Source organism: Buteo buteo, chromosome 13, assembly GCF_964188355.1.
Source record: "Buteo buteo chromosome 13, bButBut1.hap1.1, whole genome shotgun sequence".
NCBI lineage: Eukaryota > Metazoa > Chordata > Aves > Accipitriformes > Accipitridae > Buteo > Buteo buteo.
The window spans coordinates 10,373,476-10,390,579 of NC_134183.1; the positions used below are offsets into that span (position 1 = coordinate 10,373,476).

Consider the following 17,104-nt stretch of genomic DNA (forward strand, 5'->3'; position numbering starts at 1 on the left):
TATTACTACACTGAAATTACAAGGCACAAGAGTGTTCTGTACTGTGTTCAGTTTACATATGTTTATTTTGCATTCAGTGCCTCAGTATTTCATTCTATAAGCTGATTTTGCAATTTGCAGTGATATGTCTAAGAATGATCCATACTGATTTTTTTAAAAATATGTTTATAGTGGTGCTACATCTCATACAGGAAAATAATCAGTGCCATGGTTTGTAGGTATTCCTACTTCTTAGAGAGGCTTTTCACATTGCTTTGCTTTTTATTAATCACCTTTAACAGTGAAAACAATCTAAGCTACACAAATACATTGCAGCTTCTATAGTAAATGAAATAAATGTATAATCAATGATCTGAAAAACAACTGATTTATTGTTAAATAATTTATCTGAATCTAATACTTTTGATTAATAGTACAGTGTTACAGAAGTTCTACTTCTGTTGTCTGCTTGTATGAAATACTGACATTTTAGGTTAAATAATCAAAGCAAGTTGACGCTATGTTAAAGCACAATTCAATTTTCACTTAAAGATAGCACATGATTCTTTATGATTGGTACAGTCCTTACAACATTATTGATCCTTTCCATTACTGTAGGGGAGTCATCAAGAAAACCACATTTATGTGGTTCTCAAAAGCCGCAAACAGCATCCGGAACACACATGTAATTGTATTTTAGGTCAACAGTAAAAAAAATAAACAAAAGCCCCCAAAATTACTGTGTAAAAATGTAGAAGGCTCTAGCCAATGCAACAAGATCTGGTAATACTTTTACCAGGTTCAAAGGCATTTGCAGTTTCTAAGAAGTTAATTGCATCCTACACCAGCTGGGCAAAAGGCATTTTAAAGCCATTTAAATCTGCATACATACACAAATAAATAATTAGCATTTTTATAAAGCCTGCCTGGTAACTCCTTCATACATTTATAACCTTATAATGTACTCTCCAGTAGGAAAATTTCACAGATGTTAGGCTGGTGTTAGAATCTGGCACAACTGTTTCTCAGATTTTGCAAATAGCGTAGTCCATCCCATGTTATTCCCTGTAACAAACATGTATTGAGCTGTACTGATTATCCAAAACCTAAGATCCTGATTGGACAAGAAAGCCTGGACAGGCAAATTCCTCTCTGCAGAATACATTGACCACCAGAGGTGCTCAGTTGCTGTTTGGTAGTCTGCCCAAGTGGACTCAAGTACAGGATGAAGGCCACAGATTCTTCATCAAAAAATGTTCAGGGTTGCTTTTGCTAAGTCTCCAATATAACTGTAGCAACACTAGCATCTCTAAGAAACAGAAACCATAGTTAGAAAATAAATTTCAAGTCCAAATATGAGAACTGGAAGTCTAAATCAAGGAACAATTTAATATTATCATAGTGCAAAATATCTTTGTGTCATTGCTTGCTCCACAGATGATTAGTGTTCTCAGCCAGCTGATCATTGACAACATGGAAGTGCAGCGTTGGTTGTTTAAAGTGAATGATGAATGTGGAGGAAATGGCACTGCCTATTGCGACATTATCTTACATTTGAAATGCTACCACTGGGTTCAAAAGGAACGTCAGAGATACAGCCCTGAGATATGGAGTAAGAAGTGGGCACATGTAAGTAACAAAGGAGCAGGGTGTCTTGTTTGTTGTCATGGCTTCTTAATAGTCCACTGGGGTTCTTCCTCACAGTAAATCTTTTCTTGGAGCTTTCATTTTAAGGCGTTGGTAAGAGTTGATATTACAGAGTCCAGACTAGCTTGTACAAAGCAATAGGCAACAGTAATTCAAATGAAGCAGTTAAAGATCCCAAAATATAAATGAATACCTGGCATCCAACTGTGGAATAAGTTGGGTGTCATAATGCTTCATTCATATGCAATAATGTGCAAATGTTAGTGGTTTTTTTATTCAAAGTGAGGACATGTATAAATGAAAGTATATAAGCGGCAGAGCCTTATATCTACATAGAAACTTGGAATCATTGGAACAAAGTGGTGTACTAATATAGTTGAACAACACTAATCAATTTGAAACCACATACAAACTGATTACTTTTTAATCTGGCTTTCTAAGGATCATTTTTTCTGTACATTTTTCCTCAATAATAACTTTTAAACCTGTTAGCCATTTTCAGCTGTATAAGACAGAACACTTGAGGTCTCCAAGACCGTTAGACTCCTGCATGTTTCATTACAGTGGGTGTTTAGGTAAGGAGAGGTAGATACTTAACTGAGGGAAACAGTATAGCATGAACTCTTGCACTACTAGATTCCTAAGAATCCACAATTGAGAGAGGTTGTAAGATTATACATTTCAACGGCAGAAAAATCTATATGAAACTACACTTCATTAGTTCTGGCATTCAGAGAACTATTTGTAGTTTAAATATTCATTGGTATTTAAATGTGTTAATTTCAATAAGCATTTGATATTTCTGTATATTGTGCCAAATTCATTCCTAATGTAATGGTTTTAAAGCCAGAAGGAATGTATCCAGAAAGAATTGTTTAATTTACATAAACTACTCATTATAGCTCTTTTGATTTTTTTTAATTCAATCAAAACTGGTTCAAAATTTTTGTTTGATTGAATGATATTGTATATTAAGATTTCAAATTGTGCTGATTACAATTCTGTTGCATTTGACAACTACAAAATTATTCCACATTATAAAACAGAGCTTATTATATGAAGCTAAAGGGCTAATTTCTCTGATCTCCTAAAGATCCCTCACTCTGCGCAAGTCAAACAGTGTGGAGAACTGGAGAGCTACCCTAGTGGAAGCATTATCTGGCCCCTGAGCTCTCTGGGACATAGAGCTAGCAGAATATACCCAGACCCTGCTCCCACCATCTGAATCAGCAGGGCAGAAAACATGATTCATCAAGTCTAGTTCTTTGCTAGTATTAATTCCCTGTATAAGTAGTATTACCTAGTGTTAGTATTAGTGTTCCTGTTTCTGTGCCTTTTTAATTCTTTCATGGCTACGTGACTCTGAATAAAGGACGTAGTTATAACTGTCTGTCTCTAGTTTCCCTTTTATAGTGCATTTACCTTGAGCTTTGATGGAACAAGGAATCAACCCATTAGAAGCCCTTAAACATAAACATTTGTTGGAAGTTGGAAAATACATACAGAATAACATATTTGATCTAATTTCCTAGAGTCAGCAGGAAAGCTTCCACAAATCCAGACCAGTATTAATGTGGGCTTTGGCAAAGCATGAAACTTGCTGCCATTTTGAACGTCTTGTTTGAATACGTGGTCCAAATTTTTCTGCTTTCTGAGTTTAGCCCTCTTTTGTAGAATGGGAGACCTTTTTGATATATAATGAATTGCAGTCTCCACTGAATATTACCATTGAGAGCAGAGGATTAAAATCATCCTTTGTTAAGGAATACCATTGTAATGATACACATTTAAACATCAAAGCATTAGTTTATGAGCACAGGCATGCTTTAATGTCCTATTACAGTATGTAGACCTGTTTCTTTTGATAATGAAGACATTGTGTCATCGGCATAGGCTGCCACATACAAAACGTATGCTGGCAGGTTATTAAAAAATTCAGCTTCTTGATGAAAGACTATCCTGCAGGCTAAGAGTACAGTGAAAAGACTCTCCATTTTGGTAGAATTATTAGAAATGAGAATATGACTGTAAGCAGTAAATTATGTTAATACTTACAAATAGCATCATTTGCATAGCAGTTTAAGACACGATACCCAGATTTTCCTTATTGGTATGTAGTAGGCAACAGATTAAAAATAATGTAGTTTGTGAGTTTGAACTGTGTAAAAATCTATTCCATCTGAAAATGAGACTGATTTTAGATGCCTCATTTCAAACATAACATTGGGCAAACAAAAATGCAGGACAGGATTATCGATGTATTTTACCTTGTTAACTTAATGCAGCATCTGAGTTATCTGAACAATTATTTTGCTGCTGCATAAAGGGTAGAATTCACAAACTATGCTGAATGTCTCTGTAAGGCCTTCATCCTACTGTGCACTGCTGAAGTCTGTCAGCTTATAAAAAATTTCATCCTGAGGCACAGATTCTAATGATATTCAGTATCAAGAGAACTGCTGGCTCCACAAGTGTACATTTGACAATCATGAGGCCATTTGTGGAGACATTCTCCAGTGTGAAAAAGAATGTCAAGATCTGGCCCCAGTTACATGCAAAAAGATCAGTAAGTACTGGGACACCTTAGCAGTTCAATTGTATCTTGCAATGTGAATGATTATTGTAGGGAGCAAATAAATTCACAGATTTTTAACTGGTTGACATATGCATGTAAGGCATGTGTGCTGTGTGAAATGCTCTTATGCCATTCTATTGTGATTTTCCCACCTATTTTCTGTACCAATTCAAGCTTCAGTTAGTCTGTGCATAGCAAAAAATGTGGTTCTGCTACTACTAGAGTAAGTGAAAAAATAATAGGACAGTTGCATGAAGGTCTGTTTGGAATATCTAGAGAAAGATATCCATAATACTTATTAATATATGGTATTCCAAAGTATGCTAAGAAGTTGGGTATCTCACTCCTGCTGAAGTCAGCAGTTCAGTTTTTGGAAAAATCTCACCTATACTTATATGGACCCTTGCTGGGAGACTGTATAAATTCATGGAAGAGAAAACTATTAACTATTACGGCTGACACAGTCTTCGGCTTAGAGGGATTCAGAGCTGCAAATTGTTGGAGGCTGGGAGAGTATCTGGGGAATGGATATGCTTGCTCTGTTTTCATACTTCCCTGAGAATCCACTTGTGACCACTGTCAGAGTCAAGATTTGGGGCTAAGTAGCCCTTATACAGCCGTACTTTCATGACCTTGAAGAAAGATGCTCAGATGCCCACTCAGAATTCAAGCTGAAGATTGGTGGAAAAGTGGTCTACAAAGTATATTTGGGGCCTTTTGTTTGTTTTTGAACAGACACCAGGCTGTCGAAGTCTGCGATGCCTCCTGGTCTCTGACTTCAAATCTTGGGACTTAACTGCCACCTCAAACTCTCACAACACTTGCAGTCCTCTTCCCTTTTAGAGGAAAGGTAACATCACCTTCCTGTTAGTGTTGCCTTTTTTCCTCTGTTAACAGTCTCCCTTTTACATAAAATAATACAGGACTGTGCAGGGATCCCATCCTCTTGTATAACTACAGAACTCTAAATACTATCTAAATTACTAGATTAAATTACTAGTCAAATTAATTTTAGAATTATCTTTTATTACACTGCGACTCTCAATTAACCACCAGGACCAGCAATATGATATGAGTTTACCTAGCAGCAATCCTAAAGATAACAAAGGTCAGCCTGAAGACTAAAAAAGGGGTAAGTGTGGGGATAAAGAAGAAAAGAGCTGAAAGTACAAGAATAGAACAAGACACACACAAACAAGCAACAAATATTCTCTCAGTAAGCCATTATAATTGGCCATAGCTACACAACCATTTCAAAACTCTCCATTAACTATCTGTTGTAGAAGAAAAAAAAGCTATTTAATGCACTTGGGCAGCCTACTGTTTTAATGTTAGAGTGTTTGAAGCTTACTGCCTCCATTTGTGTCACAGTATTTTGTCATGGTTTGTTTTCCTTATAGAATATATCTTGGTTAATTCACCAAAACGTGTAAAAGGAAGTAAAAATCTTTTCAAAAGGTGACAAATCTGGAAAATCCAACTTTCTAGTCTGTGTTGCATAAAGCAATATTCAGACACTGGTTGCAGGATTTTGCATTGATTGTTATTGGAAAATTACAGTTTCAAAGGCCAAGATAAAATGATGCAAAATGCTGGCTGTTCCTTTAAATTAAAAACTTTTGGGTCAACTTTCAGAAGTCCTGTAATAAGTATTATATAAACTTGGCAATTATCTGAAAATCAGGAACAGTGGTGAGCAGGTTCTTTCCTGGTTGAATGAATCACATTCACTATATGAAACCTGAAGCATATATACCACATCTTGTTTCATTACTGAAGTAAGGAATTCAGAGTAGAGAGTATATGTTTGTAAACAGGTCAAAATAAAACCAACTGTAATACTGTCAAAGACAATTTTAGAAACATGGCATTGCCAGCACGGTATTGTTTCTGATCATCTTTGAACATAGTATAGCTTCCTAACAATGTTTTTTTCCTTTTTGCTACCCATTCTCATTTTCACCACTCCAATCACCTTTTGTAATGCCACCAGCTTTGTTCTAGGGCAACGCTACAAATATTACTGAAGCTGGAATAAACTGTGAGCAATTGAATTGGTCTTAGTATAACACCTAAAGTCTACCGAGGGGGTTCTTAAGCAAGTAGTATTTGCTGCTGCTGTTACTGTACACATGCAATTGCAGGTGTGGTATTTTTTTCAGCCTGAAGAGGGCCAGAAGCTCTGACAGATACACAGAAGATGCATTTACAGCATTTTGACAGGCTTTTAAAATTTCGTCTAACTGATATGATGTTTAACAGGAAAAGGGCAAGAACCCAAAGACTTAAGAAAGAAAATTATTACCTATAAAGCAATACTGCTGCAGGTTTTTTCCTAGTATGGGCAGTGCTCTGTCAGCAATATATCCTAAATAGTTTAAATGTTCACTGTACCTGTGAACAGTCTGTAGTGCTCTTATTCAGTTTATTAATATATCTGTGTATCTGCCATGGTGATGTTTCAGGTGATTCTCAAATCTTAAGTAAAATAAAGCATGATAATTGTATCCCTTGGTTAAACTAAAGCCATGATATCCATTCCTAAGACTTGCAATAATCAGATATGCAAGCTGTTGGTTTGTATGTCCTATTGATTTAATATGCTTCTAATCAGTACATAAAGCTATAGGCCTGCAGTGTTAATTTTTCATATGCTTACAAAGTACCCTTTGATTTTCTGTCACGCGTTAATTACAGCGTTTTGCCATTAAATAGGAAGCTTTGTGTAAACTAATTACTAGGTAATCATTGTCTACCGCAAGCGTGCTGTTTGTACCTTTTATTTTATTCTAAAAATGCACAGATCTCGCAGTCTGGAACCACTATACCTTCCAGCCATTAGCTCTCACTAATTCATAGCATTATTGTGTTAAGATTGTAGGAGTTGTAATTGTTGTGGTATCAGTGCTGTTAATTACCGGAGTAAACAGTTGAAATGGTGCCAAGGTCTATTGTACAAGGCAGAGGAAAGGAGGTTTAAATGTTACTTCCACCATCTGGGGACTGGAGTAGAGGCAAATGCTAGAAAACAGCAGTGAGGCAATATCAGAACTTCAGCTCCAGGGTTTTAGGCCATATGGATCCAGAATATTTTGAATCAATTGAATTTAAGTGCCAGTTTGTAGCAATAACAGTGTGGAAGGAGAGGATAAAGCAAGAGCACTAAAGAAATCTGAAATCCGTTAATGTTATCGCATCCAATAAAATGCCTGCTTGGATTATTTTAAAAATGTTTATTTTGCTAAAATCCAAAAAGTAACACATAGGCAACTCGAAGAATAAAATAAGTTTGACTGTGTATTGTTTGTGAAACGCGATGCAGGTTTTGCCTGACGATTCCTTTAGCATTACAGCTCAGCAATTTAGATAAAATTCCTGGGAAGTGACTGTGGATTATCTATATGATGTCTTTTTTCCTTTTGAAATCACATTTTTTTAATTCATTAGAATCCTTTTTTTAGAGATGCAAGCCAGAAAGGAGAGCAAGTGAACAAAAGTGGACAAAATTTATAGAGATTGAAATAGAGAAAAAAAACAAAATTAGGAAAATATTATTAATGTAAGGGCATCTGAATTGTTTGTGCGTTTGCAGAGATCTCATTAAAATACAGAAAAGATGCATTCAAATATTGCCTATCTCATTTGTATGAGGATTAACATCTCAGTGCCCTGAACTTTCAAATGCTGCATTGAAATAAACATGTGATTTTTTTTTTAAATACAGATTTTTTAAGATTATGACAATTATGTTATGTTTTCTTTGCTCTGAACGGAGATGTGGGGAACCTTGAAAAACGAAGGCTGCAACCTCGCAAAAGACATGCTTTTATGCATAAAATAGCAATGCACATGGAGTATTTTTTTGGATTAAAAAAGCAAACTATTTAATAAAATCATCCTAATCTCAAATTACCATGCTGTGCATAAACACGCAGAATTATTTGACAAGCTCGTAGAGCTTTCAAGATCCTTTTTCTCTCTGATTTTTGGTAGCACAGGCTGTAGTGATTTTATATTTGATTTCCCCACATATATTGTTTTCCGAGATGACATCTACAAAAAGGGATCGCGCAGCATATTGCTGTTGCCAGTTTAGGAGTGTTCAGAGGAAATAGAAAGGATCTCTCTTTCTAAACAATCCTGGTTTATTTATTTTTTATTGGTCTGTTAGCAGATGTTGAAGTAGTTCAGGGCACAATGTAAACATGTGTTTTTCAATGGAAATAGCAAGGTATACAATGAAACAAGCAATTGGGAGGGGTTTTGTGGACTAGGCCAGTGGGGTTTTTTTGCTTTTTTGTCTGTCTGTGTATGTGGTTGAATTTAGAATTAAAAGAAGTGCTTGATCTTTATATATTGAAATCCTCAGCGTGCAGAGTGACAGCATGAGCGAGAAGAGAAAACCATGGCCCCATGTGGTGTGAAAAAAGGAACAGCAGTTTAAGTGCTGGAAAGTTGAAAGAGAACTAACCTTCTTGTTCTTGTAGTCAAGGAAAGTGGCTGTTTTGTGCTTTTGTATTGAAGCACAGCATATGTGCCTCAGTTTGACAAAAAGCCTCTTGAGTCAAAGCAACCCTAGTCCTGTGTGCTGATCCAAAGCGAAGGCCATGATAATGAGGGACGGGCTCTCAGGAAGCAGTGAGTAGATAATACTACATAAGTGGAGAATTCTGTGCACCGTTTTCACCATTCTACTTAATGCAAGTCGCAGCCACGGTGAATCGCTTGCCATACAGCTGAAATGGGCCATTAGCTATCAGGGAAAATTGTCTTTGGTACTTTCAGCAGATGGAGCAAATATTTTACAAAGCAATTTTACATACGAAAAACATTTGTGTTACTTGGTAATGATGGCTGTTTTACATGATGTTACCTTCTATCAGAACATACTTCTCCAGCTCGTGGAAAGCAAAATTGGCACTTTTTAATTTTAAAATTTGCAGTTAACAAGTAAAAGCCTGGGCTTTAAATCAGGTTGCAAACTTTAAGTAGATAGGGTATTCAGTGTATCACTTCCAAAAACATTTCCATTTTCATAAACCTCTCGAATTGTTTTGTTCGGTGCAGTAGATTGTGATTCTGGCCAGCATGTACCTGTCTGAATTAGAAAAAATGCCAAATCAGTTTAATTTGCAAAATAGGAAATAATGAAAGTTATTTGGACAGTCAGACAGCAGTTACTGGCCTCTTCCAATATAACCATGTTTGCTGATGTTGCTGAGAATATAAGAACAAGCTGGGCTGGACCAATTCATGTCAAGGCAGCTGGAATAAGTTATCATAGCTCCACTGATCACAATATAAAGGATATACTGTACAAATGGTATGAATTGTCATAGTGCCATTGAAGTGGCATAAATTGCTGTAGCTTCATTGACTTCAGCAGAGATGTGGCAGTTTGTATTGCTAAGGATCTGTCTGCTGATTTTATTCTTCTCTGGCCCAGTCAGCTTTAGTTATTTAGAGATACTTTCTTCACTCTATTTGCTTGCAAGGTTTAAATAATTTCCTTTCAGTCTGCTTTTTAGCTAAAAAGCTGTAGGTCTTTCTCATGCATTCTCTTCTGCAGCCTCTTTCTGTCCCCAGGTGTTTCTTCCTATTTCTAAGTCTATTTCTTCTTTTCTTCTTTCTACTTATTTACTTTATTACTCAACAGGCTTTTCTTTGCTGACTGATCTGTCTCGAGTAGATTTCCTACTGGTGCATTCAACACATGTCATGTTTGGTCCTAGTTTCTTGTTGCAACTGCCATTCTAAGAAAGCCTTTCAAAATTCATCTTGCAGAAGGATAAGAAATTACGTTTAGGGGGAAAAAGGTGTAATTTTTTTCAGGCTTAGTCATTGTTATAAAAAGGTGCAAACCAGATTTGGATAGAGTTAAGGAGTTCTGCGTGACGTAAGCAGTATTTGGGCTGCTCCTTTTTTACTGGTACTAAGAAACATCAGCTGAAAGATTTGAACAAATGCTCCCTGTTTCCATTGAGCCTATGATTCTGAATTGTTTTGGGCCACATCAAGAAATAAGACATTGGTAAGCTCTGCTGGAGATACCGTCCAATTTAAATGAAATTAGCCTACTGAGCACTGATCCTTTTAAAAGGTTTGACTTCATGAGTGAATGTTGGATCCGGCCTTGAATTTGCCTACTAAAACTCCCTATAATCAGGATTATTGCCTTTTTAGAGCTTACGGTTGCAAAAAAACTTCAAGTAGAATTCCAGGTGCTGATCCTTAAAAAGCGGTTGCCCAACTCCCTTCTGTGAACACCTTGATTATCTACGCATTACTTGTTAAAAGCACTGTTACGTTGGGTTTGATCTCACAAGAACATTTTTCAGATTTTCTTGAATTAGTTATTTCTTTAAAAGCCTCTCTCTTCTTTCTGTAAGGCAACTGGTTTTGATGCCTGTATCGTTCACAGTCAGCGAGTTCTGAGGGTGCTTTGAACTGCAAGATGCTCCTGAGCTGGGCACTGTGCATCCGCATTGCCCTAACAGACGTTCTGAGTTCATCCTGTGTTCAGGTCCCCTTCAAATGCTATTTGACCTCATTTAAGCAAGCAACACTGGGTCTGTTGAGGAAGTACCACAACAGTCTTGCCTGTCTAACATCCATCATATGGACAGAAAGTAGTAGCATATGATGTTACTATATGTATAGATAATGTGAGTGGAGGCTCTGTGTCTTACCAGCAGCCTCCATTTGTAAGCGCGCCCTTCAAGATACTTCAAAGTCTGGAAGCTCTGCTTGATTTTGCACCCACTTTAGGGAGCTTTCTTTCACACCCATGTGTGATCCTCGAAAACAGCTTTGTTTAAAAGGAGATACTACTGCCCCCAGCACTGTTCCGTGGAGACGACATGGCTGCCCTCAAGTCCCTTGGAATTGTTGCAGTGGAAAATTGTGTCCCAGTTGACATGTCCATAGTTTAAGTTTTACTTATACAAGCTTGGTCACAGCACTCTCAAATGCTTCTACATATCCAGCAGGGATTATTGTTTTTTCCCCAGTAATTTATCAAAAGCTTTCAGGCAGTCATTACATACCTCTTCTTTTGTTTGTTTTGATATTTCTGTTTAAATTGCACAATACCCAAAGTCATTAGATCTCAGGGATGAGACTCAGTGTGACAGAGGTATCGCTGAACGCACTGACGGGTGCAAACTGATTTGTAGGTCAGCAACTCCATGACATTCATCATGGCTCACATTCTCTCTCCAAAGCTGCATTTATTTTCACTGTGCAACAAACCACTTCTTGGCTTAGCAATATTTCAGTGCAAATACAAATCAAGACAAGGCCAACTGATATTTGCTCACTGCTCTGTTATTTTAGTCAGCTAAGATATCTAAAACCTAAATTCCTCCTTACAGATTTTAAGGAAACAAGCAGTGTAAGACCTGAATCTGGGTAAATTCTGAACTTGGTTTTATGTGGTCCTTTGTTTTTGCCGTAAAGTTAAGGTTGTGCTGCTTAGTATATTGATATACTGACCCAAACCATTTTTTTAGCATTTTTTCTGAGATGTTTAAAGTCAACATCATACTTTTCTCCTTAGTGTACAATAGGAGCCCACATAGCCTGGATCAGCATCATCATCTAAGCACCTCAATATTTTTAAGGTATTTTTTTCTCAATTCCATGTGAGGTAGGGACAGCAATTGTCCCCCTTTCATGGCTGGACAGCTGAGTCACAGATAGAAAGTAATTTTCCCAAAGTCTCACAGGCAGACTACATTCAGGAACAAGATACATCTAGGTTTCCTATACACAAAGTTGATACCTTAGTCATTGGCCCATCCTCCTTCTCCTCATTCTGGTAGATAAATGACAGTAAGCTGATTTTTAATTCATATTTTTGGTTATGTCACATCATGCGCTTCATGACAAAGCCCATCTCTTCGAACTCATTGGTCTGGAAAAATAGATTTTTTTTTTTTTTCCTATTCTTAGATGTTAGCCATAAGGTTTTATCATGTTCCTCCAGAGCTCAAGATAATATGATTGTGGCTTAGGATATTGCCAAGATCAGAAGACGGTCGGTCATCTTCTGAAGCATGGGATGCTGAAGAGAGAGGATGTACAACAGAAGCAAAGAGACCCAGGGGAAGCAGGCGAATGCTTATGAAGCAGCAAGAAAAGCAGCCTGAAGCAATAGAGTCAGGGTCCTTGCACTTTATATGCTGGTGTACTTCTGGGATATTTTTGAACAGTAAAAGCAATGCAGTTAGTTTCTGTATTTAATGGGGTTGTTTTGTGTGTGTGATAATACAGTAAAGAATTTGAAATTAGGAAGAAGCTAGTTTATCTCCTATAGTATGACTCATCAAATTCTACCAAAGATAGAGGCACAAATACACTCATGAATTGATGTTACAGATTGGAGAGTGTAAAAGGATATCTCCTGCTTTAGAAACATTTTTGGCTGGTTATTCCTCTTTTTTTTTTTTTAAATAACTAAAGGGTGTTCAGTTTGATATAACAGCTTAAACATAGAATCAGTAAAACTATTTCTGGCATATGTGACTCAGTACGCTCAGTTTCAAAATATAAACAATGTAGAATTTATTGACTGCTGGTATTGATCCCTAAGCAGTTACCAAGTGCTTAGCATTTTCACTTGCCAGATCAAATTATTGATATAAATTATAATGAAATAGATTCTATAATGAAGAGGGGGATTGTCTTTCAGAGAAGGACAGTTTTCAATAGGAGGGAAGAGTACTAAGTAGAAAAATTAAAAAAGGCTTCCTGACTGTGGATAAACAGTAACCACATTTTTTTTTTTTTTTTTTTTTTGCCTGTTGGAGGCCTGGTTTTTAATCACCCCACAAGCAGTTTTCATTTCTGTAGTAAAATTGCTTGTGGTTCTATTTAATTTGTTTCTGCAGGAGCCAGCTTTGGTGAAGATCTCCCAGGAGCTGCCGGGCCTTTTAGCACAGCACGTACAGCCAGTCAATGAGAAACGATTCCCTACATGGGAAAAATTCCTCCAAACATTTCTTAGTCAAGGTAAATAAGACTGCAAAGTCGCTGTTAAGTGTTATAAGGAGTAATTATACCGTATTGTATGCCATATTCTTGTTAATCTTGGGCCCATTTAAATATTTATCTCCTTTTATTTCTCCATTATGATTCAAATGTTCATGTATGAATGAATTATAGGCAACTATTCTATCATTCATATGTCCTATCCAAGCTTTTAACCTGTATTAATCCTGGATTACCTTTCTCACGTGATTCTGAATCAATAAGCACGAACTCCTCAATCCTGGGTTACTGTACTGGAGACTGTAACATTTGGCAAAGGGCTTTAGGGAATGTTAGCATCGAGTTTGCTCGTAGGTAAATGTGAGAAATGTGAGAATCTTTGTTAGGTGTTGGTCAGCAAACATCTGCAAGACTTGCTTTTCCCTCCCATAGGACCAGAAAGGGAGCTACATGTAAACTTTGGATGCTATATACATACATTGCATGAAGTCAAATGTGCTCATAACCTTTAATAGCTTGGAGAAGAGCTGAGCTTTCTTCCCAGTTTTTGCCTTCCAGGCAGGTGGTGTTGCCCCTGAGGATCCATAATGTAATGCCGTATTGTCCCTTACAGTACGTTGGCACAGACTCCTCGTTAGACCATTGCCGTGTTCTTTCTTGCCCTCCAACCAAAGGAAGATGAACAAGTTCCAATCTGATAGCTGGATAGTTTTGTTCATGTGGTGCCGAGTCCTCAGCAGGGCTTCCTGCATTAAACCCAGTCATGGCACCTTTGGATCAAAGCTGGCCAGTACCCAACTGGCCTAGAGCTCAGAAGTGAGCCCATGTTTGTCTGTAAGAGGCAGTGCAGATAAAACCCTTGTCTAATCACTGCAAATCAGTGTATCCATACGTGGGCTTTGCACAGACGTGTTAACATGCTAAATTTGTATGCCAAATTTTGGACAGAAAAGGAGTTTGTGGTTGGGTAGTAAATTTCTGTGGTGATTCTGCCCTGCCATCATTTTGTATTATATAAACTGGATATATAAATTTCATACATTTCTTTATCTGTGGAAGAGACAAGGATAATTCAAAGCTTTAAAAATATTTTTTTTGAAAGATAATGCTAGTTAACATATATAAACCCCATTTTTATGACATATTAGTTTATCCTAACTAACTGAGTTATGGCATTATGTGCAATAAAAAGGCAAATCCAGAATGCCAAGCAGTTTTCTTTGTGATTTTCCTATGGAAAACCATGCTAGAAGTTGTCGTCTACAAGCTTTCCCATCTACACACCAAGTTCCTCGTGTGGATGAATACCAAAAGGCAGACTACTTATCTCAGACCATCATATAGATGGGAATCTCCAAGATAAGTTCACAGCAGGAGATGCCACTCCCCTGAGGTCCCAACATTGCATTTCACCACTATTCTGGGCCTGGCATTTAACTGGGCTGTAGGACAGCACAGGATTCATTCATATTACCCAAGAACATATTTCTCCTGTCAGATATGTGATATATCCAGTTTGGAACTGCTTGCAAAGCATCTGTAGCTGAGAAGCCACTGGTTGAACTGTACAGTGCTATAGCAGATGAGATAGATACCTTTCTCTTCTAAGAGATTCATGGGTTCTAGCTATACTGCTCACATTACATTTATTTACTTGCTGTATCTCCATAGCAGTCCTGCCTGCAATGTCTGAGCACAATAGGAGCTGGATGGTTTCATTCTGTGCACTCTGAAGAGCATCACATGTGAATTTGATTACTAGCTTAACAGCTAATTCATTTCTTACTAGGTGGTGTGATAGAAGCCTTCCCGCTCTCAGAAAATGTCACAAACCTTACGGTGGATATGCTGATAGAGCCAACAGGCAAGATAAAAATAGTGTCATCTGGAGATCAGCTCCATGCTGACGGTCCTTTGCGATCATCTGGCACTACCATTCCACAATGTTCTGTTGATCCAGCAGTTCTTAATTCACTCTGCTTAAAAATTGGAGAAACCTGTAAATCTAAAGGAGTGCTTGGTTACTTCTCTGTTGATTTTGTGACTTTCATCCATCCACAAACGATGGAGCAGCAGGTGAGTGGGGCAGACACGTTACTTCACGTTATCACCCTGAGATCAAGAAATGTCTGCTTTCCTACTTGATTCTGGAAGATATCAGGATAAGGCTTTGCCCTTTTGAACAAACTTTATTTCTAAGCCGTGAGGCATGTGGAGGGAAGTAAAGCACGTGGTTATTCTAACAATAGCATAAAATTTAGACCTGATCTACCAGGTGGACATGAGGAACCTTTTTCATGAGCCTTAAGAGTAACAAACCAACAAAGCCTGTAGGGCTGCTTTCAAAGCTGAGTGATAAGAAAATAATATTTTAATTCCTTCTAATGACTTTTTTCCCCCTAAATTCCTTCTAATGAATTTTTTCCCCCTGAAATAAGTGCATTCCGCATTAAGCTGGTAATTACAGATTATGGTCTTATGGCTAAGATGTTTAGATGATTTTAGTTTCAAAATGTTCTGAATCGCTTGTATTTTGCTCTGTAAAAATAAATACAGGGATTATTGTACTCTTTTGAGTAAACCAGTGTCTGTAAGAATGCAGTTCTGAGGTTTGAGGATGAATCTAAGGAAGAGGGGATATTGACAATTTCTTGTAGCAAATAGGATGGTAGTGATGAACAATTTGGTTTACATCGTAATGGCTAACTTAAGTAAAGAGAGGTAATGGAAAGCAGTCCAGTTATCATGTCTCAAGAAGTTACAGCCGTGGGTCAGGAGTTACTTTCTCTTAGCTGGTACAGAACAGCTGACTGTTCTGACTGACAGTGGGATATTAGTTCATCATGAATGAAAACATGCTCATTCAAACCACTTCTTTTGCTCTTCATTTGGCTTTTAGAATGTCTGAGAGAAGAAAGATAGATTGCGATCTCACACTGAAAACAAAATTATTCCCCAATATCAACACACAGACTGAGGTCAATGTGTGGCATGTGACAGTGCAGATGATTAAAGATAATTGTTGCATGGATTGAAATGAACCTGCATCGCTTCCCAGGTGTAGGGGTCTGGGAGCAATGACTGCAGTGCGTTTACGTCATCTCACTTGAGGGGCAGTAACTTCTTAAAATGTGCGCATGTGATAGCTTAAGCTCTTTAGCATTAATGTTCCTGTGGAATTCCTTCTGTAGGTCCTTGTCCTAATGAGTCTTCCACATGGGCTGCACAGGCTTCTGAGTGTTTTTATCAAGCCCTTTTGGTGTATCAAAGATCTGAGGTTTCCTGCATGCATGGTATCAAGAGTAGTGCATGAAGCAGAGGAGTGCAAGACACCATTCCAGGTCCCCTCCCAACAGCCTGAGGCCACACACCGCTTTCTGCTGCAGCACGAATGTGTACACAGTTAGTAGTTTGTTTGCTTTAGAGTATTTAAAAATACTTTAACAGAAGATCAGCAGATCCAGGTACTGGGTGACACATTATGAAATTCAGCTTTACGATAGTGTCTGACAGTTTATCATACTTCCTCTAGTCCTGAAAACTTCATACGATGGGCACGTTAACTGCAGGCACAGGTTGCACTAATGTGGAAGAGATGGGTGGCCTTTTAGGGAGTCTAGACTGAAGAATACAGTATTTTAAAGAATGATATTCCAAGGTTAACACCTTGAATTACCTAGAAAGAAAAATGCTGCTAGTAAGTCAGTGCAGTTTTGGAGTGCTGGAGTGCTGTGTGACTTACATCAGGCATAACTGAGCAGAACGGAAGGGACTAAATAAATTTCTCATGGAATCCTGCCCAGGAGAGTCATTTGTGTAAATGAGTAATGGGATCTTTTTAAAAGGTAAAATCCAAACCCCTCAAGTGACCTTAGTCCTCCCTGCCAGAGTTTACAAAGCTATCAGCAAAAC

At 37.7% G+C, this 17,104-nt stretch overlaps 1 protein-coding gene across 1 annotated transcript in view; it reads left to right on the forward strand.

The window, feature by feature from the left end:
* Positions 1–17,104, forward strand: part of LOC142038449 (IQ domain-containing protein H-like) — a 53,150-nt gene that overhangs the window by 16,030 nt on the left and 20,016 nt on the right. The window contains exons 6-8 of the mRNA XM_075043889.1: positions 1,417–1,608; positions 13,093–13,213; positions 14,982–15,268. Coding sequence (XP_074899990.1) covers positions 1,417–1,608; positions 13,093–13,213; positions 14,982–15,268 — 600 coding nt within the window. The remainder of the gene's footprint in view (positions 1–1,416; positions 1,609–13,092; positions 13,214–14,981; positions 15,269–17,104) is intronic.